This window comes from Diceros bicornis, chromosome 8, assembly GCF_020826845.1.
Source record: "Diceros bicornis minor isolate mBicDic1 chromosome 8, mDicBic1.mat.cur, whole genome shotgun sequence".
Classification (NCBI taxonomy): domain Eukaryota; kingdom Metazoa; phylum Chordata; class Mammalia; order Perissodactyla; family Rhinocerotidae; genus Diceros; species Diceros bicornis.
In genome coordinates, this window is record NC_080747.1 from 61,698,051 (window position 1) to 61,725,729 (window position 27,679).

At 43.4% G+C, this 27,679-nt stretch overlaps 1 protein-coding gene and 1 pseudogene across 4 annotated transcripts in view; one reads left to right on the forward strand and one right to left on the reverse strand.

The window, feature by feature from the left end:
* SCARB2 (scavenger receptor class B member 2) overlaps positions 1 to 27,679 on the reverse strand; it is a 99,154-nt gene that overhangs the window by 54,406 nt on the left and 17,069 nt on the right. For 2 of the 4 annotated variants that reach the window (XM_058547288.1, XM_058547287.1), the window contains exon 1: positions 7,174 to 7,588. The exons of 1 other annotated variant lie outside the window; for it this stretch is intronic. In XM_058547288.1, coding sequence (XP_058403271.1) covers positions 7,174 to 7,290 — 117 coding nt within the window. In that variant the 5' untranslated portion in view covers positions 7,291 to 7,588. Of the gene's footprint in view, positions 1 to 7,173; positions 7,591 to 27,679 lie in introns of those variants that run through there. One more of the 4 variants, XM_058547290.1, reaches the window with a different exon arrangement.
* LOC131409266 (importin subunit alpha-1-like) overlaps positions 8,607 to 27,679 on the forward strand; it is a 32,729-nt pseudogene continuing 13,656 nt past the window's right edge.

Genomic DNA, 27,679 nt, shown 5'->3' on the forward strand with positions numbered 1-27,679 from the left:
TATCTTCCCCCCTGGACTCACAGGGAAACTAAGAGGACACATAAATGTATAACACACTAAACAAAATCCTGGGGGTTTGAAAACGTTAATAATATGATTTCCAAATTGGTCTGACAGAAATATAACATGGATATTATATTATTCTTTAAATTCTTCTAAAAATCAACATAATTAATTAAATGAAAACTTGATCAGCAGTTCTCAAAGTGTGGTCTGAGGACCCCTGGGGGTTCCCAAGACCCTCTCAGGGGGTCCACAAGGTCAAAACTATTTTCATAATAATACTAAGACATCATTTGCCTTTTTCACTCTCTTCCCTTCATGAGTGTAGAGTGGAGTTTTCCAGAGGCTACACGACCTGTAATGATGTCATTGCTCTGACAGCTGATAGAATATGTGCTTGTGTAGCCCAGTGTTTTAAGAATTTATCAGTTTTAATTTTTAATATTGTAAATATCAATAGATATGACCCACAGAAACAGAAGTTCTTTGGGGTTCTCAATAATTTTTAAGAGTGTAAAAGGGCCTGAGGCCAGAAAGTTTGAATTAGCTTATAAATTCTGTAAGAATAGGGACAGTGTCTCTATCGCATCCACAGCTCTTAGCACACTGCCTCACAAATGGGCCACACGGTAAATATTTACTAAATAAATGAATGACTGCCATTTTTGCCTAAAAATGCTTTTAGATATAGAGAGCAAACACCGAAAGCAGCCTTTGTTTTCCTCAGTTGATTCTGACTAGTTACCAGCTTTGATTAAAAATGGTCCCTTCATTAGTATATCGTGTATATATAGTGTATATCTTGATGATATAGGTCATAAATGCCTAGTAACTTGGCCAACATCCTATGTTTTCATTAATAACCTTATAATCCCACCTGCTGATTCTTCCCTGGGAAACAAGCAAATGTCTGGCAGAACAGATGGCCCCTTTGCTGTGGCCTGACAGAATGAAATCTTGCACTTTATTAAACAAGAAAGCAAAAATGGTTCTCACAGGCAAGAATCTTCCCCTTCTTCCCCCCAAATCTTTCCTTTAATGTAAACTTGCAGAATAATAGTAATTATTAGTAGTAATATCCTCAACTAGAATTATCATCTCTTTTATATGTCAATTATACCTCAGTAAAACTGAAATTAAAAATAAACAGTAAGAACAGAACCACCCCATTTTTGTAAAGTTCACATGTTACTATATATGCATAAACAAAAATGTGGAATAATCAACAATATGTTAACAGTGGTTATCTTTTATTAATTTTTGTTGTAGTTGACTTTTTATAATGGCATGTATATCTTTTCTTATCAGAAAAATAAACAAAAATAAAGAATAAAATACAAAGTTTTTTTAAAAAAAACAAGAATTGCCATCTCAAGGAGTAAAGACACGGGTAACATACTCACCATCCAAATCAGCAGTAACGGACTTCATGGCTAGCTCTTTAATCTGGGGGCCCTTCCAAGGGAGTTTGATTCAGCAGGGCTGGTGGGGTCTGTATTTTTTAAATCTTCAGAAGTGATTTGAATGCAGTTCCTGGAGTCTAGGGATGACACTGAGAACTACTGGTTTACTCCCTTGTCTTAGCCATTAATAATGAATGCACTCATGGTCACCATGAATTAGTAAGATGTTGAAAGAAACATAACATGATTTTGAAAAGTGAAACAGGGTCCCTCTCCTCTTGCAGCTTATGGACAGGAGAAAGAGATAGATTTTAATCAAACAATCATACAAATGACTATAAATTTTCAAGTGCTGTAAGTGACAGGAAGGAGTGATACACATTACTATGCACATGTAGAAAACGATTATCCAGAGAGAAGTTGTGGGTGACTTCCCTGAGGAAGGGGTGATATGGCTGGATCTGGAGGAGGGGTAGGAAGTAACCAGAGGAAGAAAACAGAAAAAGCATTCCAGGGAGATGGAGCAACACATGCAAAGACCCTGGTGGGAGGAAGCAAAATGAGAAAAATGCACTGACAGGAGATGACAGGACTCGAGCATAGAGATTCTGTTGTGCTATGAGGCTGGGAAGGCCAGGAAGACCAGTCCATGCAATCCTGTAGGGATATAAAGGTGCCTTATTTTCTTTATCACAAGAAAGGGGACAGTAGTAGCCCAGTTGCATGAATTTTGGAGGGGTAAAATGAGAGTCCAGGAGAGAAGAAAAACAAATGAATGCACTCATGGTCACCATGAATAAGATGTTGAAAGAAACATAATATGATTTTGGTATTACAAGATCACATTTCTAAAAGCCAGGGAGGAGTTGGATACTTTTGCTTAGGAGTTAGAAAATCTTGCAAGGATACTGCCTCTGTTTATAGATCTACAATTTCTGCTTGTGCCGAGCCAATCACATTGCTCTGGGACAAATTTGGAAAGGAGAGACTAAGAGAGATGACTAAGGTCACACTGGGTTGGGGCTGAGGAAGCCCCAGATGAGTCAACAGCCTGGGCCCAAGGAGTAAAGACAGAAAGCTGGCTGGCAGGGAAAGCAGAGGAGGGAGCAGGAGACAGAGAGTGCCTGGGTCCTGCTGACTTCCCAGTTTCTACTGTACTCTCACGCGGCCTCACTGTGCTGTGGTTCTTGCCCTCAGATTTCTATAAGCTTCCTCTTCCAGCTTTACAAAAAGAAAAAAATCCTCTTTCCTGAGCTAGCTTGAGTGGGCCTCAGCTCCTTAGAGAGCATTGTTCCTGTTTAGTGCCAAGAAGTGCAGGACAGCACGGTATGTGAGGACAGAATTTATTTTCCAAACCAGGAATCTTTGAAAAGAAAAGAGGGTGCTAGCAATTCTGCCAGGACAACAGGTATAAATAAACCAGGACTGTCACAGGCAATGGGACGTATGGGTATCCTCAGGATGGGAAACCCATGAATTAGGAGACCCAGCTTGCACGGCTAACCCTACCCCTACCTCTCTATTTGCCTTCATAAGTCACTATGTTTCTAGTGTCATAGAAATATAAAGGTGATTTCATACCCACCATCATTCATTTTAAAACTGAGATAGTCTCAGTTTCTCTGACTGTAAAATAACAGACTAAGTGATGCCTAAGGTTTTTTTTCTTATTCTAAGACTTTATGTCTTCATAACTCCGAAAAGAAGCAACTCAGGAAATGAGGTAGATATGCAAGGAGCCCTTTAAGATTATATAGAGTTGACTGTCTTTACATAAACAACAATGAAGATGTTTTATCAATTCGACTTTAAAAAAGAAGACCCCCACATATTCACCAATCACTGTTATTTGGTTAAATTGTCACTGACTAGATTTTATTTCTTGAGGCATCCATAGAACAGCTCCAAACTTGGCCAGCTGGTACTCGCTTGCCCAGAGCCTTAGGTTCCGGCAAAGGGCAAGTCTATTTGCCCTGCTCTTCCCACTCCTGAGACCTAATGCTATCAGCCTTCCTTGGCCTTGAAAAGGAAGAATGTGAACAGTCTCCTTCCCTCTCACTGGTTCCCTTGCCAGCCCATCTCCTAACTAGCCAGCCCTGACCTTGGCCCGCTCTGCGTCCCCATTTCTGGGAGATGTTCAAGTCTAAGTGCAAATTTAATATCCTGAGCTGCACATTTGCTCTCAAGCAAAGGTCACATGCCTGTCTCATAGAATCTCAGAAACCAGGAGCTAGAAGGAAACTTATCTATTGTATAAGCTTCAATTTCTAGCTGAGAAAAGAATAGCCAGAAGCAATAACAAACGTCCACATTCAGGCATTGTGGAAAGGACTGTGCCAGATGCTTTACATCAATCATTTTATTTCACTCTTGCAACAACCCTAAGGTAGGGATTCTTATGACCCCCGTTTTCAGAATGAGGAAACTAAGGTTTCAAGGGGTTCAATAATTTGCCACCTGGCTTGTTCAACTTAATCCAAGTATTTGTTAGTGACAGAAAAGGGAATTTTAACCAAGCTCTGCTGATTCTCAGGACACTGTTCTTTCAACTAAAACGAACAAAGTGAGGCCACAGGCATTTATCATGTACCTCCATGCACAGGCACTGTGCTTGGTACCAGGACAACTAGCGGGGTTACCAAATGAAATGTAACATACAATCCTGCCCTTCCAGGCTCTCTGGAGGAAAAGAGAGTGCTGGGTTTCTGCAAAGCTCTGTCTTTAGGGAGGTCCAAACACTTGACAGAGAAGGCCTGGTTCATGCTCAGAATATCCCTCAGGAAAAGGGTATGGACAGACAAAGGGGAGGCATTACTGGGCTTCTTTTGAAATAGAGAAAATTGAAGCAGAAACAATCACAGGACTTGCCCAAAACAAGGCACTAACCAGTGAAGCCAAGAATGGAACCAAATTGTCTTGGTTCCTTCTACGCCATTCACTGGACAGAATTAAAATCTCCCTTCAGTCACCTCTGTTCACTGCAGGGCTCAAGGACAATTATCACCTGAGGCAAATTCTTCTGATAGGAATTATGTTACTAAGCTTCTCAGAACTAGCCAAAGCTACTCACGTGAATTTCATCCCTTTTCTTTCTTCTCTTTTTAATGGAGACAAGTCAGGGCATGAACAATCTTCAAATGAGAAAACTAAGAACTGGGAGTATCAGAGTGGATTATATTACAACTATATTAAAGTCAAGGTATGAGTGAATTGTTCCATGATAATACTAATGGAAATAAGGATGGTGGCCAAAATTGATCTCCCGTTCCAGGCCTGAGATTGTGCTGAGGGCTTTACACAGACCACCTCACTCAGTCTCACAGTAACACACACACAGAGGCAGATCCCGGGTTTGTGTGAAGCTTACACAATGCAAGGAAGCCCTTCCTAAGAAAAAGATAATTTTGGATACAGAATTAGGTACAGGGTCTTGGAAGGGCCTGTGCAAGTGAAGAGCCCAAAACTTCAGCGTTGTGAGCTTCATGGTAAATGCAGTGCTGTGCCCAAGATAGCTAACATCCTCTCTTTTCCAAGTAATAACACTGAGGCTCAGAGAAGTTAAGTAGCTTGCCTGGAGTCAAAAAGCTTGTAAATGGCAAAGCTAGAATTTGAACATAGTGTGTCTGACTTTAAATCTTATGTATTTTTTCTTTGCTTATGTGGCTTCTAACAAAAATAAAACTGTTATCATTTACAAAACACTAACTATATCTCATGAAAATTACACCCATTTTCCCTAATAATTCTTATAACCTCTCTATTTCCATGAGTCGTTATTATCCCCATTTATAGATGGAGAAACTGAGAATCAAGAAAGGTGAAGTGCCTGGCCCAAGGTCACCCAGCTAGTACATGGTGGGGCCAGGACTCACGCCCAGGAGTGTTGACCTGCAAAGTCCTCACTCTGTCCCACTATCCCAGGCTACCTCCCTACAGGTGATCCAGGAGATCTGAATGATAATGATGGCATGTGTGACCTCTGGTTGACTCACAATACTCCCACCTGTCCACTGAAACTAGCCCTGTCATTGAGTTTCATACACCACATGGTGCAGTGTTCCTTAATGGGACTGGGCAATTCTGAAAGTCCACCTCCCCTGTACTATAATTTATTAGTCAGAGTCCATTTCTCCTGGAGAAAACCACATGGAAGCCAATCACTAAATATCAACGCAAACTCAAGCCCCAGCCAAGCTGCCCTACAGCCACCCCCCTGCCCCCCTTGAAATGGAGACTCACAGGGCATCTGAGGGCTGGTGAGAGCTGAGGCAACTGGAAAGATCACTCTTCTCACAGGGCTCTCCTGAAACAGTCTTTCAAAGCCACACAAGAAAAGTCACATATGGAGCATAATTGGATAGCTGAACTCTAGTCAAGAGTTTACATCCTTAAACAATCTCGCCATGGATTTGCAGGTAGACAGGAGTGGAGAAGGTTCAGTTTAGTCTTTTCCTTAAACATGAGTGCTCAGGGAAAACAACAGTCTTTGAGAGGCTCCGGCAGTCGGCTTCATCTTCCCTTGGCAATGTGAACTTTTAAAAAATTATATTATGCTTTGCCATGACTATTTTTTGTTTTGTTTTGTTTTAAGTTGCCTTTAGCTGCCAGATTTCACGTAATTGATGGCTTTTGGTAACCACTATTAAAGGGATATGTGCTGCCACCGGGAACAAGACAACTTTACTAACCGGAAGTGCAGTGATCCAGCTGGACCAGGCCGCAGCTTGTTTATCCGGCCAACAGCAAGCACAAGCCAGGGGGAGAAACTAAGCATGCGGTTATGGGTGCTAACGGAAGGCTGCTCCAGTGATTTTCTTTTTTAAAGGAAAAAGTGATCCCAGTAACTCTCTTTTGTTCCTCTTTCCACACGGATTGGTGGGTGTGGGTGAAAGGGCAGAAGAAACGACCACTGGTGAAGTCAACAATGGAGAAGTCTCTGAAATGACCAGCTCTCTAACTCACCCATCTGGGAGAAGAGACAGATTCAGAGTCTTTTAAGAATCTAAATGTATCTTCGCCTGAAGCGAATGGCTGTTTGAGAAGAGCAAGAATCGGTAGTGAGACAAAGCAACCAGACTGTTGGTACAAGATACCAAGCTGCTAAGTGGGGGGTTAGGGGGTGGGGCCGGGTAAGCACAGACTTTGACGGATTGAAATGTCACCCAGCCCCAAGGCCTAAGAGAGCTACCAACCGCCTTGCCTTGCCCTGCCCGGCCCAGGAAGGCAAGCACACAATAGATCACACACCCACTTCTCACCCGGAGCCCTACACCACTCCAAAGGCCTCAGCAAGCAGCCAACAAACCTGCCTCCTCTGTGGTGTCTTTCACTTAGTTTTGTTTCTTCATGAAGTGGGAGGGAAACGAGTTTGGGCCCAACAGAGATTGGGGTGTAGGGCAGGCCTGGGAGGGGGGAGATGCAAATGATAAAATATAAGTGAAAGCCTTTTTAAAAAGTCTAGATCCACAGTCTTATTTGTTATTATAAAGAGGACAAGTCATTTCCATTGCTCTCCATCCTTCTTTAACCCTTCCCGACCAACCCCAAGAAGACAAGGAAGAAAGGAGGGCTCTGGTGGGGCGAGTTCGCCGGGAGCAGACCTTCCCCGCACAAGGTTCAGCAGGGGGAGGGTGGGCTGCAAGCGCCCCCGGCACGCGCGGGTGCGCGAGGAAAGACACACACACACACACACACACACACACACACACACACACCGCCCCGCCTCACCTTCTCGAAGACACACACACACACACACGCCCCGCCTCACCTTCTCGATCTTCTGGTCCACGGCCTTCTGGAAGACCCGGGACACCAGCAGCGTGACGCTGGACACCAGCAGGAGCAGGGACAGCGTCCCCACCGTGTAGAAGCAGCACCTGCCCATTCTGCGCGCCGTTCACGGGCCGGGCCGGCGACCCAACAGGAGAGAGGGCGGGGCCGCCGCCGCAGCGCCGGCCGGAAGAGCCGGGATCCTCCGGCGCCCGCGCTCCGCTCCTGGCGTCCGCGGCGCGGCCCGGGCGGTGCGCGCGGCTGCCGGCTCGGCGGCTGGACGAGCGGGGCCCGCGGGGCGCCCGGCTGGCCGGCTGAGGAGTGGAACGAGCCGCTTTGGTTTCGGTTTCCCTGCCGGGGCAGCCGCGGCGCCCGCCTGGCGCAGCTCGGGAGGGAGAGAGGGAGCGCGCAGGGCCGTGACGCCCGCCGGCCGGGCTCGCCGCAGCCCCGGGAGGCAGCAGCCAGCAGCTGCGCGGGGGAGCGGGCGGGGCGGGGGCCGGCGCCGCAGTCATGTGCCCCGGAGCGGCGGTCGCGATTCGGTCCGCGAGAGCCGCGGCCGCTCCCGGCGGTCCCCCAGCGCTTCGGCTCCCTGAGCCGGGCCAGGCCCAGACGCGCCCCCGCCCCCTCGCCGCAGGCTCCCCCGTTACCCCGGAAAATCGCCCGTCCTCGGCTCATTCACTTACTCACCCCGCAGAAACGTACTGCGGGCCTACCAAGTGCCGAGCTGGGGAGTCAGGATGAACACATTGCCGCTGCTCTAGACGGGCTCACAAGTTGGCAGGGACACTGTGACAGCAATTACAGCGCAGTGTAAATAAGTGCTTTCACGAGGTGCGGGCTGAGATCTGTGCCAACCAGCAGATTCTGCCCGGGTGACCTAGGACCCCATAATTGACCTGGGTCTTGGAGGATGTGTAAGTTTGTCATTTGAGGGGTGTGTACAAGGCAGGGAGGAGGCATTTCAAGAAGAAGAAAAAGGTGTGGTAAGACACTTGGGGTGAAAGAGCAAGATTGTAAGAGGGAAGAAGGGAGTTCCTTTTGACTGTAGGTTCAGGGGTGCAGAGTGTGGGTTAGGAGGTGTTGAGGCCCCTTGGGGTCAGACTTGGAAGGGCTCTTTGTATCCCCTGGAAGAGTTGAGACTTTATCCCTCAGCAGTGGCAGTCAGCGAGAAGCTTCAAGCAGGTGACCCTGACGTTGTTCCCATCCGCTTTGCTCACTGTTATGTCCCAGGCACCCAGGCTAGAGCTGGCATAGAGCAGGGACTCAATAAATATTAGTCGAATGAGTGTCAACTATATGCTAGGCCTTGGCTAGGTGCTTACACGTACCCACTTATTTAATACCCACAACAGCCTTGTGAGTAGATGGCTGTCCCAGTCTCCCCAAAGCAGTGCCAGACAGGAGCACTGTGCAAGAAATTTATGAGGGAATATGGACAGGGAGCTGGACCTGGGATGCAGGTATGATCTCTGTGAAGGAGTCAAGCAAGGAAGGTTAGGTGGAAGGATGCAGCACTAAGAAAGTTCAGCAAGGCTGTAGGAGGTCCTTGAGCCAAATTGGCCTGTCTCAGGAGTCCAGCATCTCTTTGGAATAGGCCTCTTATGCTTAGTCATGGACCAGGAGCAGCCCTAGGACCTGGCTTCTGTACCAAGCTGGGGATGAATATCAGAGGATAGATTTCAGAGCTCCAGCAGCTGGGACAGGGCCATTGGTCAGTTATGCTCTGCACTAGAAGATCTGAGAAGTTCATTTTCTTGGCCACTATAGTAGTAGTATTGCCATTTTATACACAAGGAAACCATGAATCCGAGAGGTAAGTAACCTAACAAGTTCACCCAGTTGCTGATAGTGGATCCCGGCTGGACCAGAATGCAGGCCTGATGACCTCTAAAGCCCTCACTTTTTCTACCCTATGCATTGCTGCCTCCCAGCTGCCATCAGTGAGAATCTGGGGACAGGGAGTTCAGCTGGGAGACTTTGGTAAGGACTTGGTGAGATGCTGTGATGTATTAAAAATGGTGGCAGAGTGACATCAGCATCATGGCGGAATGAGCTTTCCCATAAACTCTTCCCCCGATAAGATACAACAAAAGGGACAGTCACAGACCAACAATGGACTCCTAGACAGCAAAAAGGAAGATCGGAAAGATCCACACTGCCACACATCTGAGAGTGGACGTGTTGGGGCCCCTGGAGGAAGTGGGGAGAGGTAAGGAGAACTCCTCTCCCTCCCCATTAGATCAGCAATCCGGGTCCCCGCGCCTCCCAGAGAGGGAGGGGCAGCCCTCTGCAGGGAAACCGTAGCTCTTCAGGCTCTCTCAGCCAGTGGGAAACTCTGGAAACTCCCACACAGAGGACTCAGCACTGCTGCAGGGGTGCCATCAACATCTGAGCACTCCAGGAAAGCAGATAACGGAGGGGCAAGCGAGAAACCCCCCCATGCCAGGGACCCAGCGGGCAAAAGACAGAGCTCCCCACCCCCCACCCCACATGCCCGACACTACAGCTCAGCCGACCAGACCAGGCAGAGCAGCCCAACTGATCCCAGCGAGCAGCCGGGGCAGAGCACAGGGGGCTCAGATTACACAGCTTTTAACCACCACACGGTGGCGGCAGGTGAAAACTGCAACCAGATACTTCCAGGATGAGGAAAAACAAAGCGAATACAGGAACCACGATGCAAAGGTACATGAAATCACCAGACCAGAAGGAAAATGACAAGCACCCAGAAACCAACCCTGAAGGCACAGAAATCCATAACCTAAACGACAGAGATTTCAAAATAGCTATCATAAAAAAACTCAATGAAATACAAGATGACACAGAGAAACAATTCAATGAGATAAGGAGTTTCCTCACAAAAGAGATTGAAATCATAAAGAAAAACCAGTCAGTACTGATGGAGATGAAGAACACAATGGAGGAGATAAAGGAGTGGAATCTTTAAAGAACAGAGCTGACAATATGGAGGAAAGAATTAGCATTATAGAGGATAGGAATACAGATATGCTCCAGATGGAGGAGGAGAGAGAACTAAGACTAAAAAGAAATGAAGAAAGTCTCCGAGAAATATCTGACTCTATTAGGAAATGTAACATAAGAATTATAGGTATTCCTGAGGGAGAAGAGAAGGAAAAAGGAACAGAGAGCCTATTCAAGGAAATAATAGCTGAGAACTTCCCAAATCTGGGGAGGGAGCAGGAAATACCAGTAAGTGAAGCCAATAGGTTGCCTAAATACGTCAACAGGCAAAGACCCACTCCACGGCATATAGTGGTAAGGCTGGCTAAAGTCAATGACGAAGAAACAATATTAAGGGCAGCTAGACAAAAACAAAAAATAATGTACAAAGGAAGTCCCATCAGGCTCTCAGCGGATTTCTCAACAGAAACTTTACAGTCTAGAAGAGACTGGAATGATATATTCAAAATACTGAAAGACAAAAACTTTCAGCCAAGAATACTCTATCCAGCAAAAATATCCTTCAAATATGATGGAGAAATAGTAACTTTCCCAGATAAACAAAAGCTAAGAGAGTTCATGGCCACGAGACCCCTACTACAGGAAATACTTAAGAAGGCCCTCAGGCCTGAAAAAAAGAAGAGAAAGGGAATACAAAGCTTGGAGCAAGGAGAATAATAGGTAGACAAGATCAGAAAAATAGTAGATCTTTACCAGAATAGGTTAGCAACCACTTAAATACCAAAATCAAAGATCAAAGGAAGGAAATCATCAAAAATAAATATAACCTCATCACTGTAAACACACACCCACAACACAAGATAGAATAAGTTGTAACAAGAATGACTTAGAAGGGGAAGAGGAAAGAGATTGATTTGCCTTAGTTTAAGGAAATAAAAGGCCATCAGATAATGGACTATCTCAAACACAAGATTTTTTATACAAACCTCAAGGTAACCACTAAACAAATAATCAAAACAAAACCACATATGATAAACAAAGAGAAAACTGGAAGAGTCATAAGACAGAACAACCAAACTGAATTGGCAGTCCGAAACAAATGGGACAAGAAACAAAGGAAATGCAAAAGAACTGTAAAATAAGTGACAAAACAGCAACATCAAGCCCTCATATATCAATAATTACCCAAAATGTAAATGGATTGAACTCTCCAATCAAAAGATACAGAGTGGCAGCATGGATTAAAAAGCAGGACCGAACAATATGCTGCCTCCAGGAAACACATCTCAGCTCTAAAGACAAGCGCAGGCTCAGAGTGAAAGGATAGAATACAATACTCCAAGCTAATAGCAAACAAAAGAAAGCAGGTGTTGCCATACTCATATCAGACAAAGTAGACTTCAAGATAAAACAGGTTAAGAGAGACAAAGAAGAGAAATATATAATGATAAAAGGGACACTCTACCAAGAAGACATATCAATTATAAATATATATGCACCCAACATAGGAGCACCAAAGTACATAAAGCAACTATTAACAAACCTAAAAGGAGATATTAACAACAACACAATAATAGTAGGGGATCTTAATACCCCACTTACACCAATGCATAGATTATCCAGACAAAAAGTCAATAAAGAAACAGTCAACTTAAATGAAAAATGGGATGAGATGGACCTAGTAGACATATACAGAGTACTCCATCCAAAAATAGCTGACTACACATTCTTCTCAAGTGCGCATGGAACATTCTCAAGGATAGACCATATGTTGGGAAACAAAGCAAGCCTCAATAAATTTAAGAAGATTGAAATCATAACAAGCATCTTTTCAGACCATAGTGCTATGAAACTGGAAATCAACTAGGAGAAAAAAACTGAGAAAGCCACAAAGTTGTGGAGATTAAACAACATGCTACTGAACAACCAATGGATCATTGATGAAACTAAAGGAGAAATCAAAAAATATCTGGAAACAAACAAAATGAAAATATGCCATACCAAATCATATGGGATGCAGCAAAAGCGGTCCTGAGAGGGAAATTCATAGCAATACAAGCCCACCTTAACAAACAAGGAAAAGCCCAAATAAGCAACCTTAAATTACACCTAACAGAACTAGAAAAGGAAGAACAAACAAAGCCCAAAGTCAGCAGAAGGAGAAAAATAATAAAAATCAGAGCAGAAATAAGTGAAATTGAGACCAAAAAAACAGTAGAAAGGATTAACGAAACAAAGAGTTGGTTCTTTGAGAAGATAAACAAAATTAACAAACCCTTAGCCAGGCTTACTAAGAAAAAAAGAGAAAACGCTCAAATAAATAAAATTAGAAATGAAAGAGGAGAAATTACAATGGATTCCACGGAAATACAAAGGATTATAAGAGAATACTATGAGAAATTATATGCCAACAAATTGGACAATCTAGAAGAAATGGATAAATTCTTAAACTCATACAACCTCGCAAAACTGAACCAAGAAGGAATGGAGAATCTGATAGACCAATCACAAGTAAAGAGATTGAAATAGTAATCAAAAACCTCCCAAAAAATAAAAGTCCAGGACCAGATGGCTTCTCCAGTGAATTTTACCAAACATTCGAAGAAGATTTAATAGCCATCCTTCTCAAACTATTCCAAAAAATGGAGGAAGATGGAACACTTCCTAACTCATTCTATGAGGCCAACATCACCCTGATACCAAAGCCAGACAAAGACAATACAAAGAAGGAAAATTACAGGCAAATATTGCTGACGAACATAGATGCAAAAATCCTCAACAAAATATTGGCAAAGCGAGTACAGCAATACATTAAAAAGATCATACACCATGATCAAGTGGGATGTATACCAGGGACGCAAGGATGGTTCAACATCCACAAATCAATCAACGTGATACACCACATCAACAAAACAAAGAATAAAAACCACATGGTCATCTCAACAGATGCACAGAAGGCATTTGACAAGATATAACATCCATTTATGATAAAAACTCTCAACAAAATGGGTATAGAAGGAAAATACCTCAACATAATAAAGCTTATTTGTGACAAACCCACAGCCAACATCATACTCAACAGGGAAAGACTGAAAGCCACTCCTCCGAGAACAGGAACAAGACAAGTCTGCCCACTCTCACCACTCTTATTCAACATAGTACCGGAGGTTTTGACCAGAGCAATTAGGCAAGAAAAAGGAATAAAAGGAATCCAAATAGGCAACGAAGAAGTGAAACTCTCACTATTTGCAGATGACATGATTTTATATGTAGAAAACCCTAAAGAATCCATTGGAAAACTATTAGAAATAATGAACAACTACAGCAAAGTCGCAGGGTACGAAATCAGTTGCATTTCTGTATGCTAATAACGAACTAACAGAAAAAGAGCTCAAAAAGATAATACCATTTACAATTGCATCAAAAAGAATAAAATATCTAGGAATAAATCTTACCAAGGAGGTGAAAGACCTATACAATGAAAACTACAAGACATTATTGAAAGAAATTGATGATGACATAAAGAAATGGAAAGACGTCCCATGGATTGGAAGAATAAACCTAGTTAAAATGTCTATATTACCTAAAGCAATCTACAGATTCAATGCAATCCCAATCAGAATCCCAAGGACATTCTTCAGGGAAATAGAAAAAAGAATACTAAATTTATATGGGGCAACAAAAGACTGCGAATAGCTTAAGCAATCCTAAAAAAAAAAACAACAAAACTGGAGGCATCACCATCTCTGACTTCAAAACATACTACAAAGCAGTAGTAATCAAAACAGCATGGTACTGGTACAAAAACAGACACACAGATCAATGGAACAGAATTGAAAGCCCAGAAATAAAACCACACATATACAGACAGCTAATTTTCAACAAAGGAGCTAAGAACATACAATGGAGGAAGGAAAGTCTCTTCAATAAATGGTGTTGGGAAAACTGGATAGCTACATGCAAAAGAATGAAAGTGGACCATCTGTTATTGCCATTCACAAAAATTGACTCAAAATGGATCAAAGACCTGAAGGTGAGATCTGAAACTATAAAACTCATAGAAAAAAATATAGGCAACACACAGTTTGACATTGGTCATAAAGGAATCTTTTCTGATGCTATGCCTACCCAGTCTAGGGAAACTAAAGAAAAAATAAGCAAGTGGGACTTTATCAGATTAAAGACCTTCTACAAGACAAATGAAACCAGAATCAAAATGAATAGACAACCCACCAGCCGGGAGAAAATATTTGTAAAACATATATCTGACAAGGGGTTAATCTCCATAATATATAAAGAACTCACACAACTGAACAACCAAAAACACAAACAACCCAGTCAAAAAATGGGCAGAGGAAATGAACAGACACTTCTCCAAAGAAGATATACAGATGGCCAATAGGCACATGAAAAGATGTTCAACATCACTAATCATCAGGGAAATGCAAATCAAAACAACACTAAGATATCACCTCATGCCCGTTAGAATGGCTATAATCACCAAGACAAAAAACAACAAACGTTGGAGAGGATGTGGAGAAACGGGAACCCTCATACACAGCTGGTGGGAATGCAAACTGGTACAGACTCTATGGAAAACAGTATGGAGATTCCTCAAAAAATTAAAAATAGAAATACCCTATGATCCAGCTATCCCACTACTGGGAATCTATCCAACAAACCGGAAATCAACAATCCAAAGAGGCTTATGCACTCCTATGTTCATTGCAGCATTATTCACTATAGCCAAGAAGTGGAAGCAACCCAAGTGTCCCTCAACTGATGATTGGATCAAGAAGATGTGGTATACATATACAATGGAATACTACTCAACCATAAAAAAGACAAAATCATCCCATTTGCAACAACATGGATGGACCTGGAGGGTATTATGTTAAGTGAAATAAGCTAGAAAGAGAAAGACAAACACCATATGGTCTCACTCATATGTGGAATATAAACCAACACATGGACAGAGAAAACTGTATTGTGGTTACCAGGGGCAGTGGGGGTAGGGGTGAGCACAAGGGGTGAAGGGAGACATGTATATGGTGATGGACAAACAAAAATGTACAATCAAAAATTTCACAATGTTATAAACTATTAAAACATCAGTTAAAAAAAAATGGTGGCGGGCCGGCCGGGTGGCGCAAGCGGTTGGGTGCGCGTGCTCCACTGCTGCGGCCTGGGGTTCACCGGTTCGGATCCTGGGCGTGCAACAGTGCACCGCTTGTCGGGCCATGCTGTGGCAGTGTCCCATTATAGAGTGGAGGAGGATGGGCACGGATGTTAGCCCAGGGCCACTCTTCCTCAGCAGAAAGAGGAGGATTGGCAGATGTTGGCTCAGGGCCGATCTTCCTCACACAAAAAAAATTTTAAAAATTAAAAATTAAAAGTTAAAAAAAAATTGTGGCAAATTCTTTGACACTTCTTCTATTGAGAGGTGGGGTCTATAACTTTTCTCTTTGAATTTGGGCTGATGGATTTAGTGATTTGTTAAACCAATAGAATATGGTGGAAATCACCATACCCTGGAACTTCTGAAACAAGATCATAAACGCCTTGCAACTTCTGCTGGACCTCCAGTTGTTGCTCTTGGAGGCCTGAGGCTTCACCAAGTCCAGCTACCCTGAGACCTGCATGCTAGAGAGAACATGGGAGAGACGGCAGGGTGATGTCCTGAGCCTGCAGGAAGAGAGATGCCCTGCCGACACCCTGCTGTCCCCAGCCATTTGAGTCATGGGCCCAGACATATGCAGCAGAGTGGTCCCTGCCTTCCCCGGCCTGAAATGCAGCATAAAGGATTCCTGTCGTCCTTAAGCCACCCAGTTTTGGTATAGTGTGTTACTCAGTTTTAGCTAACTGGAGCAAATGGTGAGGGCAGGACTGAGCCTGGGACATTGGCAGTGATAGTGGCTGCCCACTCCCAGCTCTACCCAGCTGCAGCTACCGCAAGTCTTTGGGCAGCAGCCCCAGAAACCAGGCCTGGGTAGGATCTGGAATGATGCAACTCCTCCAAGCCTCGTGGCCACGGTACCTGGGTGATCCCCGGTCCTTACGTGCCCACAACTGGCAGCCGTCCCCTACCCCGAGTCCTGCCGTGGTCATGGTCCGCTCTGCCTTCATCTCTGCCTTAGATTCCAGCTGGCTACCTTAGCTCTGCCCTGTGTCCCAATTTGCTTAAGGGGCCGCACTAGCCCACTTACTCTCTTGTCCCCGTCCTAGGCATTGGTTAGGGTCCTCTGCAGTTTGTGTGTGTCCTCTCCTTTGTTAACTAAAAAAAAGATTTGGCAACCTGCCTGGCTGACACCCAGTGGTCCATGCTCAAATTGGTCTCCCTTCCCCCATCTGTTTTTAATCTGAGACCAGAAAATCTGAGACTAGATTTTCTGTTTGCTGGCTCCATTTCTTTTTTTTTCTTTTTTTGCTGAGGAAGATTCTCCCTGAGCTAACATCTGTTGCCACTCTTCCTCTTTTTGTATGTGGGCCACTGCCACAGCATGGCCACTGACAGACGAGTGGTGTAGGTCCATGCCTGGGAACTGAACCCAGGTGCCAAAGCAGAGCACTCTGAACTTAACCACTAGGGCACTGGGGCTGGCCCTGGCTCTGTTCTTGAGAGAAAACTCCATAGTTACCTGCCCACTCCAGCCCTGGGCCACCAATTCCAGTGCTCTCTTCCTTCTTGTTCACTGAGGTCCGTTTTTGCCTCTTGTCTGGGCCACTAGGGGAGTAACAGACTATGGAGATGGAGAGATGGATTCAGACTTGCTAAACTCATCTCGGTGTGGGGAGTTTATGAACAAGGGTTTCCAAGTCAGTTGCCCTCAGTTTACCTTCCCTTTGAGGCTCTCACTTGGGCAAGACCACTTTGTTGTTTCCACTATGTCAGGCGGTTGGTAAGCTGATTCTCCTTTAAAACTCTGGTCTGACTGGACAAAAACCTCTTTCTTGGTTCCTCTTAGCACAGCTGACCAGACTAGCATTTTAAAAATGTACTAAACACTAAGAGAAAACAAAAGGGACCTAATTACAGAAAACATAAACAGCTTTAAAAGAAAAAAAAAAGACCTCATGTTCCCAAAATAGAGGTCTGGGCTCCCACAGTAATTTCGGTCATATCACAAAGAGCTGACACAACTTTGGAGCACCTGGCCTGGTTGTCTTTCTGCTCAGTTTCATCTTCTTCTCCATCCCATGGCAGCTACTGACAGGGACTTTGCCCCTATTGTCCCAAAGCCCCAGAATTCTCATACAAGCTTCCCAAAGCCCCGTGGGACCTCCTCCGCGTTTCCAATCTATAGGACTTGTCACCTCCACTGCTAATTGGCATTATTAAGTCTGTTTGTGTGCTGTAGAACCAACTCACCTATAGGTGAAACTCCACCTCTACACACAGGGCGTGGCTGCTACATGGTAGGTACACAGAAGGATAACCCCCTGTCCCGCTCAAGAGGGTCAACCGGTGTAGGAGCTGCTACTGGTTAGATCGGGAGACTGATGCCCTGGCAGGGAGACAATCAGGAATTTTCCCAGTGACCTCTCTATACCTAAAATCAGAAGAACAAGAACTTGAGAAGAACAAGTGCACTTAGGAATGAATGACTGTTGGTGCTTGTTGCAAATTACACAATCATTCAGGACTCAGAAAGAGAAGAACTTCCTTCACAGGCTCTAAGACTGGCTCCAGGACCACAGCCTCCAAGTCAGGGGGAAGCAAGAAGGGCTCTTTGGGCCCCACCCTAGATTTAGAGTATTAATATTATCCTCAAAGGAAGTTAATCATATAGTCGGTGTGTACTTTTTTGTTAAAAGTGTTAATGTGTTAAATGTAAACATTTAAAATACACCACAATTTTTACAACCCTTTATGGGAGATAATCTCCAAATGTCACTGTCAACAACTCTTCCTTTCTTTGTAGGTTCCTGGCTCCTCAAATCCAAGGTGGAGTTTATTCCTCTCCCCTTAAACCTGGGCTGGCCTTGTGCCCTGCCTCGACCAATAGAATGTGATGGAACCGATAGTGGCTAGTTCTAGGTCTAGGTCTTAAGGGGCCTGGCAGCTCCTTCCTTTACCTTCTTGGGATCCAGCTGCCATATTAGAAGCTCGGATTAGACCACTGGGTGATGAGAGGCCATCAGGATGCCACAGCCCATCCAACCTCCCAGGCGAGGACAGCCGTATGCCACATAGAACAGAGATGATGAGCTGTCCCTGTGAGCCCTGCCCAAATTGCGGGATTGAGAGCAGATGCCTGGCTGTGTATTAACCTACTAAGATTTGGGGTGGTTTCTTACACCATGATCAATAACTAAAACACCATGTTTTGCTATTTATAATTATTTTAGTATTCCAAGAGCCTAAAAAGAATAGAGTAGCCCTAGGCCTTGCTTACTTTGTGATAGGCCCAGCTATAAAAGGTTTCTAAAACTCTTGGCTTTCTTACTATTATTTGAAGGTGATCTGTAAAATGTACCGTCACACCCTAGTGATTTGATATTAGTTATTTCTCAATATTTGTGGAGCACCCTTATCCCCGAGCAATGCAGGATCCTTAAGAAAGAATTTCTGTACTCTTCTCATCTTTCCTTATCCATCACCCCAAACTTCTGACATTTACAGGACTTCTTTATGAGACAAGTTACAGCTCCCAGGGTTAGAGCTTCTTTTCCATGGACTGCATGATATCTCACTCACAGCATGCCAGAGTGGAGGGAACCTGCGAAGCTGTCCATGGCCCTGTCTGCTGCCTCCTCCAACCAAGAAACCCTATGGCTTCCCCGTTATCATCTTTGTACTCCAAGCGAGGGGAATCTTTCCTAGTTTGTTTGAATTTGGTTTTGGTTTTCTTCCGCTTGGGGTTGTGGGAAAATAAGAATCCCCTTCTTCAAATTTTTGTTCCTCTAAGGATGCAGAGCTTTTGAAACCCAACAACTAGGAAGAGACAACCTATTTGCCTTGTTCCCTTCCTTCCCCTGAAGCCACAGCATAATCTCTTCTAACTGGTAGAATATAGGGGTTGCAGGGAGGCAGAGGAGAAAAGAAACAGTGGGCAACAATGTTATCTGCTGCTTGCACATGTGCCAAGCTAGACATTGGACTTGCATTACTTCATTTAACCCTCACAATGCCATGTGAAGTAGATACTCTATAGTATGAGGAAACTGAGGCACAGAGAGGTTGACAAAGCAGTTCAAAGTCACATGGCCAGTAAGAAGCAAAGCTAGTACTGAAACCCAAGTCTCTCAGACACTTAAGCTGGGCTCTTAGCCACCTAACCACTGCTTGGGATGTCTAGCCTTGTGTTTTCTGAGAGCAAAGGAAAAGCAGTAAAAATTGATGGGAAAGCTGTGGCAGTACCAACATTCTCAGTGACATGGCAACCAGGAGGGGCAGTGGGGTTGGCATTCATTGTGTGTGAGAGAGAATACCTTCTGCCTGCCTGGACTTGATGTTGGACGAGAATGGCAAGCAGGAACGAGTTGCAGCTTCCTTCAGCCTCAAGGTGGCTAAAAATACAATTTCTAATGTATGCTCTGAAGTGAAAAGTATTCTAATCTGTTCTCACTTGAGGTGATTTGATGGTATTTTCTAGAAGCAAATGAAGCTTGGGCTGTGTGTTTAGACAGCCATTTAAATCAGTGTGACAAAGCCAGCATATTGAAATATCAGGGCTATCTGATTCCTGCAGGTTATGAAATCAGAGCTAAATAAACAATGCAAGAGTTTACAGTTATTCTTTAATGATTTATTCCAGGGGTAAAGTTGTTTCAAATGAGTTAGTCACATTTACTCAGTATTTATCTCTGAGGGGGAGAAAGGGGCAATGGGGAGTGAAGAGGAGACTGCCTGAGGGTCAGGGCAGCCCGTGGCAGCCCTGAGTGGTGGGGAGGAAGTATTTGGCTGGTGATGGGAGTTGGGGGACTGCTGTAAGGGTTGGGGGGGGCGGCGATTAAGGTATTAGACTATGGAAAGGGTAAGAACTCTAACCTAGTGCCCACCACACTGGCCGCATCCCCTGAACCTCTTTGAAACTATTACCCAGAAGCCTCCTGTATGGATCCAACTTCACTGATGATTGTTATTCTGTTAACTTTACAGCTGCTGGTTTAGAAACATTTCCAGTTCTCTGATAACCAACAAAGACTATCTGTTTTTAGCCTCAACTGAAGAATGTTTCAGAATATTCGTGACTGGTGATTGCTTTAACTGCATCACCAGCTATCTTGAGCAGCACTGTTTTCTTGCATTTCTAATTAAAACAGAGGAGACAAAGATACCATCGTGGTTCTGCAAAAAGTTAAACATAGACTTACCATAAGTTCTAGAAATTCCACTTCTAGGTACATACCCAAAAGAATTGAAAACAGGTACTCAAACAAATATTTGTGCACAAATGTTCATAGCAATACTATTCACAGTAGCCCAAGATGGAAACAACCCAAATGTCCTTCAGCCAATGAATAGATAAACACAATGTGGTAGATACGTGCAATGGAATATCATTCAGCCATAGAAAGGAGTGAAGTACTGATACATGCTATGGCGTGGATGAATCTTATAAATAGTGTGGTAAGTGAAAGAAGACAGACACAAAAAGTCACGTATTGTATGACTCCATTTATGTGAAATATCCAGAATAAGTAAATCCTTAGAGACAGAAAACAGATTGTTGGTTGCCAGGAATGGGAGTAGGAGAGAATAAAGAATAACTGCTTAATGGGTATGGGGTTTTCTTTTGGGGTGATGAAAAGTTTTGGAACTAGATAGAGATGGTGGTTGCACGACAATGTGATTATACTAATGCCACTGAATCGTGCACTTTAAAATGCTTAGTTTTGCGTTATGTAATTTTTACTTCAATAAAAAATATAAATTACAGAGGAATTTTATAAGAAGATGGAAGATTATAAGAAGGGGATGTGTAGAAATCAAATACTTGCAAAGATTTTTTTATTTCTCATATACCGTTTCTGATTTGAGTGATATTCACTCTTAGAATATGATCTTTTGAAAATTCAGTGATGGTAAGAGAATTTTAGAAAGTTCTAGTACTTTTTTCCCCAGGGAGAAAATAAAAGGGATAACCAGTCATAGGTACATTCTCTGTTATATAAGAAGCAGGATTGTCCAAGAATGGCTCTGGGTGTTCACCAGGGGTCATCTGGGACCCCAGGGGCTCCCTCGTCCTCTCAGCAGAGACAGCACCCACATTCAGCTTCCCATAGGACTGGCAGCTTCCTCTCAGCCTTCCTTGCTTCCCTAGGGGGGCTGTATATCCCACAGGCCCCAGAGTTCCCAGGTGCAGGGCAGCTGGCATTCCTAATCAACTCCTATAAAGAGTCAGCGTCCTGAGCCAGCCCTGATGGCCTAGCAGTTAAAGTTTGGTGCACCCTGCTTTGGTGGCCTGGGTTCAGTTCCTGGGCACAGAATCACACCACTCGTCTGTCAGTAGCCATGCTGTGATGGTGGCTCACATGGAAGAACTAGAAGGACTTACAACTAGAAAATACAACTACGTACTGGGGTTTTGGGGAGAAAAAAAATGGGAAAGAGAGGAAGATTGGCAATAGATGTTCGCTCAGAGGGAATCTTTCCCAGGGGAAAAAAAGTCAACATCCCAAATCCAGACTGCCTGGCACCAAGCAATCTGTTTATTCCCTTACAAACAAGGCCACTTTCTCACACTTGCCCTATGGGAAGGGAGATCCACTATGCGGGGGTTTGGGGGCTGGGGAGAAGCTTTCTCCTCTAGAACAGAACCCACACACTATCCAGCAGCCTTGACCTTGGTGTTATGAGTTTTCATTTTCACAAGTAAAGCCTATTCCTTAACCTAAGCTGGGTAACATTGTGGAATTACTCCCAAACTTTTTTTTTCTTTTGTGAGAAGGTTGTCCCTGAACTAACATCTGTGCCCATCTTCCTCTATTTTGTATGTGGGACACTGCCACAGCATGGCTTGATGAGCAGTGTGTAGGTCCGTGCCCAGGATCTGAACCCACAAACCCCAGGCCACTGAAGCGGAGCATGCAAACTTAACCACTACACCACTGGGGCAGCCCCTAGTCTCAAAATTTTTTAACAATAGATGACAACCCTGAAGGGATCTACCTGGCATACTAATATATTTGTGTGAAACCTGTCAACGCAAATAATCCATAATCAATCTATAAATCAAAATTGGGGTGAGTTTATTATGAGCCCGTTTGAGGACTATAGCCCGAGAGAACTTTTCCCTCGAGGAAGGAAGCTCTCTGATGAAGTGGGGTGTGCAGAGTAGTTATCTACCATCTTGGAACAAAGAGCATACATCACATATGACAGGACTATCTCTTTTACCGCTGTCATGAGATGCTTTGCTAGCACAACAGGCCATGGTCACAAGGTCAGCACAGCAAGGTGGTGGTCAGCATGTCGGTAATTAATCTGTAGTTTCTGGGAAGATATGCTTATCCTTAAAGAAATGCTGATATGGAGTGGCAACATCTCTATCTTTAAGGGCATCATTCTTGGCTATAGGACATTGTAAATGTTTAAAGCAGATGTACAATGTATGCTCAACAGGCCACATCAGGCCTTTCTGGAAAAACAAGTTCAGGCCAAATTAGTTTTAAACCTCATATACTCCAATATATCCTATTGCTTTTCGTTTATTCATCAAACCTAAAAAAGAACTTGTGCGTTTAAGAATGAGGGTCCTCGGCTATTATCAAAAAACAAAAAATGACAAATGTTGGTGAGGAAATGGAGAAAAGGGAACCCTTATGCACTGTTGGTGAGAATGTAAATTGGTGCAGCCACTATGGAAGACAGTACGGAGTTTCTCCAAAAAACTAAAAATGGAACTACCATATGATCCAGGATTTCCACTTCTGGGTATTTATCCAAAAGAATTGAAGTCAAGATCTTGAAGAGATCTGCACTCCCGTGTTCATTGCAGCATTACTCACAATAGCCATGACGTGTATTCTAAATAATCATCAATGGCTGAATAGATAACGAAAATGTGGTACCTATACACACAATGGGTATAAGATTATTCAGCCTTAAAAAAAAAGGAAATCATGACATCTGAGACAACATGAATGGACCTAGAGAGCATACGCTAAGTAAAATAAGCCACTCACAAAGGGACAAATACTACTTGATATCACTTATACGAGGAATCTAAAATTGTCAAACTCAGAAGCAGAGAGTAGAATGGTGGTTGCCAGGAGCTGTGGGGAAGTGGAAACAGGGAGGTATAAGTCAAAGGGTACAAAGTTTCAGTTATGCAAGATGAATAAGTCCTAGAGATCTACTGTACAGCACAGAGCCTATAGTTAACAATGCTGTATTGTATTATTAAACATTTGCTAAGGGGGTAGATCTTATGTTAAGTGTTCTCATCACACACACACAAAATAATGAAGGTAGGAGGAAACTTTTGGAGAGAATGGATGTGTTTATGGCACAGATCATGGTAATCGTGTGTGTATACTTATCTCCAAACTGATCAAGTTGTATGTATTAAATATGTACAGGTATTTGTACATCAATCATACCTCAATAAAGTAGTTTAAAAAAAAAGAATGAGCGTCCCAGGCAAATATAAGGCCAGAGTTCTACATAGAACTTCAGCAGGCTGTGCAGGCCCCATCCTTTACTTGAAATAAAATTTTAACATTAGATGGTACAAAATATTACTTTTTAAATTCAGTCCCCAGTCCTTCCAAACAGCATTCACCTTGTGGACCTCTGGGGATCGTCCCTCTGACCATCTCCATAGTTTTTCCTTTCCCCCTGCCCTCTAATCTGGGTCTGTCCTGGAGGGGCCTCTCAAAACCTGTGCAATCATCAGATCCTCCAGGGGGTCTGCAGCATAAACCCATCCTTTTCTTGCTAATGTTGAAAGACTCACTCTCTTCCTCTAATCTCTTTCTAATCAAAGTGTGATCTCAGCACAGGCAGCATCAGGACCACCTGGAAGAGCTTGTTAGAACTAGAGAATCTCAGGCCCCAATCTGGACCAAGTGAACCAAAATTTGCATTTGAACCAGAACCACCAATAATCCATGTGCATATTAAAGTGTGAGGAGGACAGCAGGCCAGACCAGAATCCTTCAGGGCTGGGTCATGGTCGTGCTTTTAATTTAGAACCTTCTTCCAATGGACCTCAGAACTGGTATTTGCACTCTCCACTCCCACCCCGGGCCCCACAAGCAGAACTGTGTCCCTGGTCCACTGCCCATTCCCAGGGTCTCTCTCATAGCTGATGATTAGTATTTCCTAGAACATTCAGGCCTGATCTTTGAACAACTGGCCCTGTCCCTGAGGGGTGTATAACTCAGTCATGCCCTGTCTTCCAGGTTCTGATGATGTTGGGAGAATGTAATTAAAAACAAAATCTCCTGCTGACCCAGGAAGCCTCTCCACAAAAGGAGAAGAGAAAGAAAACAGTTTTATTATTGAATAAGCATTGAACCAGAAGGTGATGTGCAGCACAGAAAATCTGCTTAAGAGATGGCAAAGACAGAAAAAATCTCACCCTCTTATATATCCAGGCAGAAACAACCTATTCCATACATGCTCCCAAGATGAACCATAACTAGTCCTCAAGTAAGAGGACCTGACAGCACCGTTTGTCACATATAGTTCATCCTAAATTCGCTTGCTAATTGGGTGGCCATCTTAGCAAGTGCCTTTATCTAAAGGAAAAGTAAAACTTCTTGTATCTCTAGGACAGGAGGTAGTTTTACAACTTGGAGCCAGGGACCTGCTCCTATTTCCCCACAGAAACTGGGGTAGAGGGATGCTATCCTTCTTGATGATGATATATCAAAGAGATGGCTCCCAGGTCCTTGAGAAAGACATTCCTGGGTTTTAAAGGTGGTAAGAGACTTATTTAGCTTTGAAAAAGATTTACATACATCTCAAAGAGGCGGAGAGTTTTCTAAAGTCAATGTTCTAAGAAAAGCAGGGGAGAAGTCTCTTTCATTATTGCACCAGGGAAAATTCATTTTTTCTCCATTTGTATTTACCCTTACAATGAACATCACTCCTCCCCCAGTACACTGTGAAGCTACCCGCCCTGCCCAGAGGCTAGTTTGACAAAGTAGCCTTAGAGGCAGCAGTAGAATCCAAGGGAAGGAACAGCAGGTGAGCTGGGAGAAAGCAGATGGTACAAACAGGTCGGTCTGGGCGGGGCAGAGATGGAGAGAACCTGCGGACCTGCATGCCTGAGGTGTGCTTGCCAGAGGGGTCTGCACTTCCTGGCCATCTCAGCTGTCTTCTACCAATAATTGCCTCTTAAGAAGCAGCAGCATAGCTTCTGAGAAAAATAACTCATTAATTTAAGTAAGACTTTAAAGCATGATGACAACTATCACAACTATAAAAACGCTGAGTGAAGCTAAAACCCTTGCTATGAAATGCCATGTGTCCTGTAAACGGGCCATAATTTTTGTAATAAAGGAGAGACAACAGCAGAAACCTAGATAATTATTCTTGATGACCTAAGTACTCCAATTAATGATCTTACCAATTTTTGCTCCCTTCTTCTAGACATTTCCCAAATTTATTTTAACTAAAAGTTTTATTAAAATGGCCCCAAGGCTGGGGCCAGCCTGGTGGCGTAGTAGTTAAGTTTGTGCACTCCGATTCAGCAGCCCAGGATTCGCGGGTTTGGATCCTACGCACCGCTTATCAAGCCATGCTGTGGCAGGCTATCCACCTATAAAGTAGAGGAAGATGGGCACAGATGTTAGCCCAGGGCCAATCTTCCTCAGCAAAAAGAGCAGGATTGGCAATAGATGTTAAAAAAAAAAAAATTATCCCAAGGACACTGTGAAAATAATTTGCTTTGTTTACCATTTATGGTAATATTAGAAAAAAAGTTATTCTCTAGATCTTAAGGGAAAAAAAGTAAAATCTTGGATACTAACAATACAGATATGGTGGACTTATAGAAACAAGATGGAGATCTTCACTGTATGTCCTCAAGAGTTCTCTCTTAGAAATTGAAAGCAAGTGTCATGCAGAAGAGGATATAGAACTTTTTATTGTGTAATATGTATCCCTTACTCTTGACACCATAAAAATGGAGAAACCGAGGCATAGCAAGATTCGATCATGAGATTATTTTTGCAGTGCCTGGAAGAGTTCCTGGAACGTAGTAGATTCTTAATATTTGTTGAAAGTTGAATTTCAAACCTTTGACTAAGGTGGGAAGAATTTAGGGGTTCTAGTTAAGGTGGGATGAAATTTTTTGTCAGGGTCATCTCTGTCCGTGTATTATTCGTTGTTCTAGAGTATTCCATATACAGCTGTCCTTATCCAATGTGCTTTCAAGAAGCAATCCTGTACAGAGAGCCTTAGGGTGGAATACAACTAGATCTGAGCTCTGTATCTGTATGAGCTCTATGAGAGCAAGACACGGGGTTTCCTTGTTTCTGTATCCTAGAAAGTAGTTCAGTGGTCCACAGCACATGCTCTTAAATGCTGACTGGGAGTTTTGCCAAAGCTTTCTATTGCAATCTTTGCATTTGGTGAGATTTTGAAATAGAGAGAGAGGGAAGGGGGTTGGGAGGGTGGGGGGTTGATTGATTTGGGGAAAGGAGTTCTGTTTTCAAAACCTCAAATCTGTTTTAGCTCTCTCTTTTAGCCGCAGCTGTCAGCTTTAGCAGTCTTACTTTTCTGTGAACTGACCTTACCTCACATATTCTCAGGGATCTGCCTTCTCTCCCTGTTGGTAAAAATTTCAGAAACGACTACGAGAGGATGGATGAAATCTGTGGGGGCCACTCTACCAAAAAAGATGTCACCTGACAACAGTTTAGGGTTCTTGGAATTCGATTTTATTTTATCAGGTGTTGGGGACCTTGTCCTTGGTGGGTAAGTTTGTGGGGGTGAAGACAAAACTCACTGGACAATTAAGGAGATGATTTTATTCAGGCTATTGCAATGGCAAAGATGCTCATTAAGGAGGAATGAACATTTCAAAGAAAGAGTTTCTGGGGTTTTGTAGAGGCAGGTAAAGAAGAAAGTCTTGAGGAATTGTGAAGACATGTCTTATCTCCGATAGGCAGGATGGTCCTTTGAGTCTAGCTGGAACACAAAAGGGTCAGAGGGAGCACAGGGCTCAGATAGAGTTCAACATTACTAGTGGACTCTCAGGCCCATTTGTGTTTGAATCCTGCTTCCATCATTTAGTAGCTGTGTGACCTTAGGCAAATTACTTAACCTCTCTGTGTCTCAGTTTCTTCATCTGTAAAGTGGGAATTATAAATAGTTCTTACCTCATGAAGATGTTTTAAGGATTAAATGAGATGAAGCATACAAAGCATACTTACATAGCCTGGCGCTATGTAAGTGTCAGGCACTATGTAAGTATTCAATAAATGTTATTACCGTTCTTAAGTATTCTGTATAGGACAGAATTAGGTTTACAAGGAGGGACAAAACTTGCTGGTGTTCTCATGTTGAACTTTACAAAAGGCAAGAAGCCTCACTCAGATAAGACAAATTGTTTTTGTACCACTCTAAAAAGTTGACACATAGAAGTGCCAAGTATCTACACAATGAAATAACTTAGGAACTT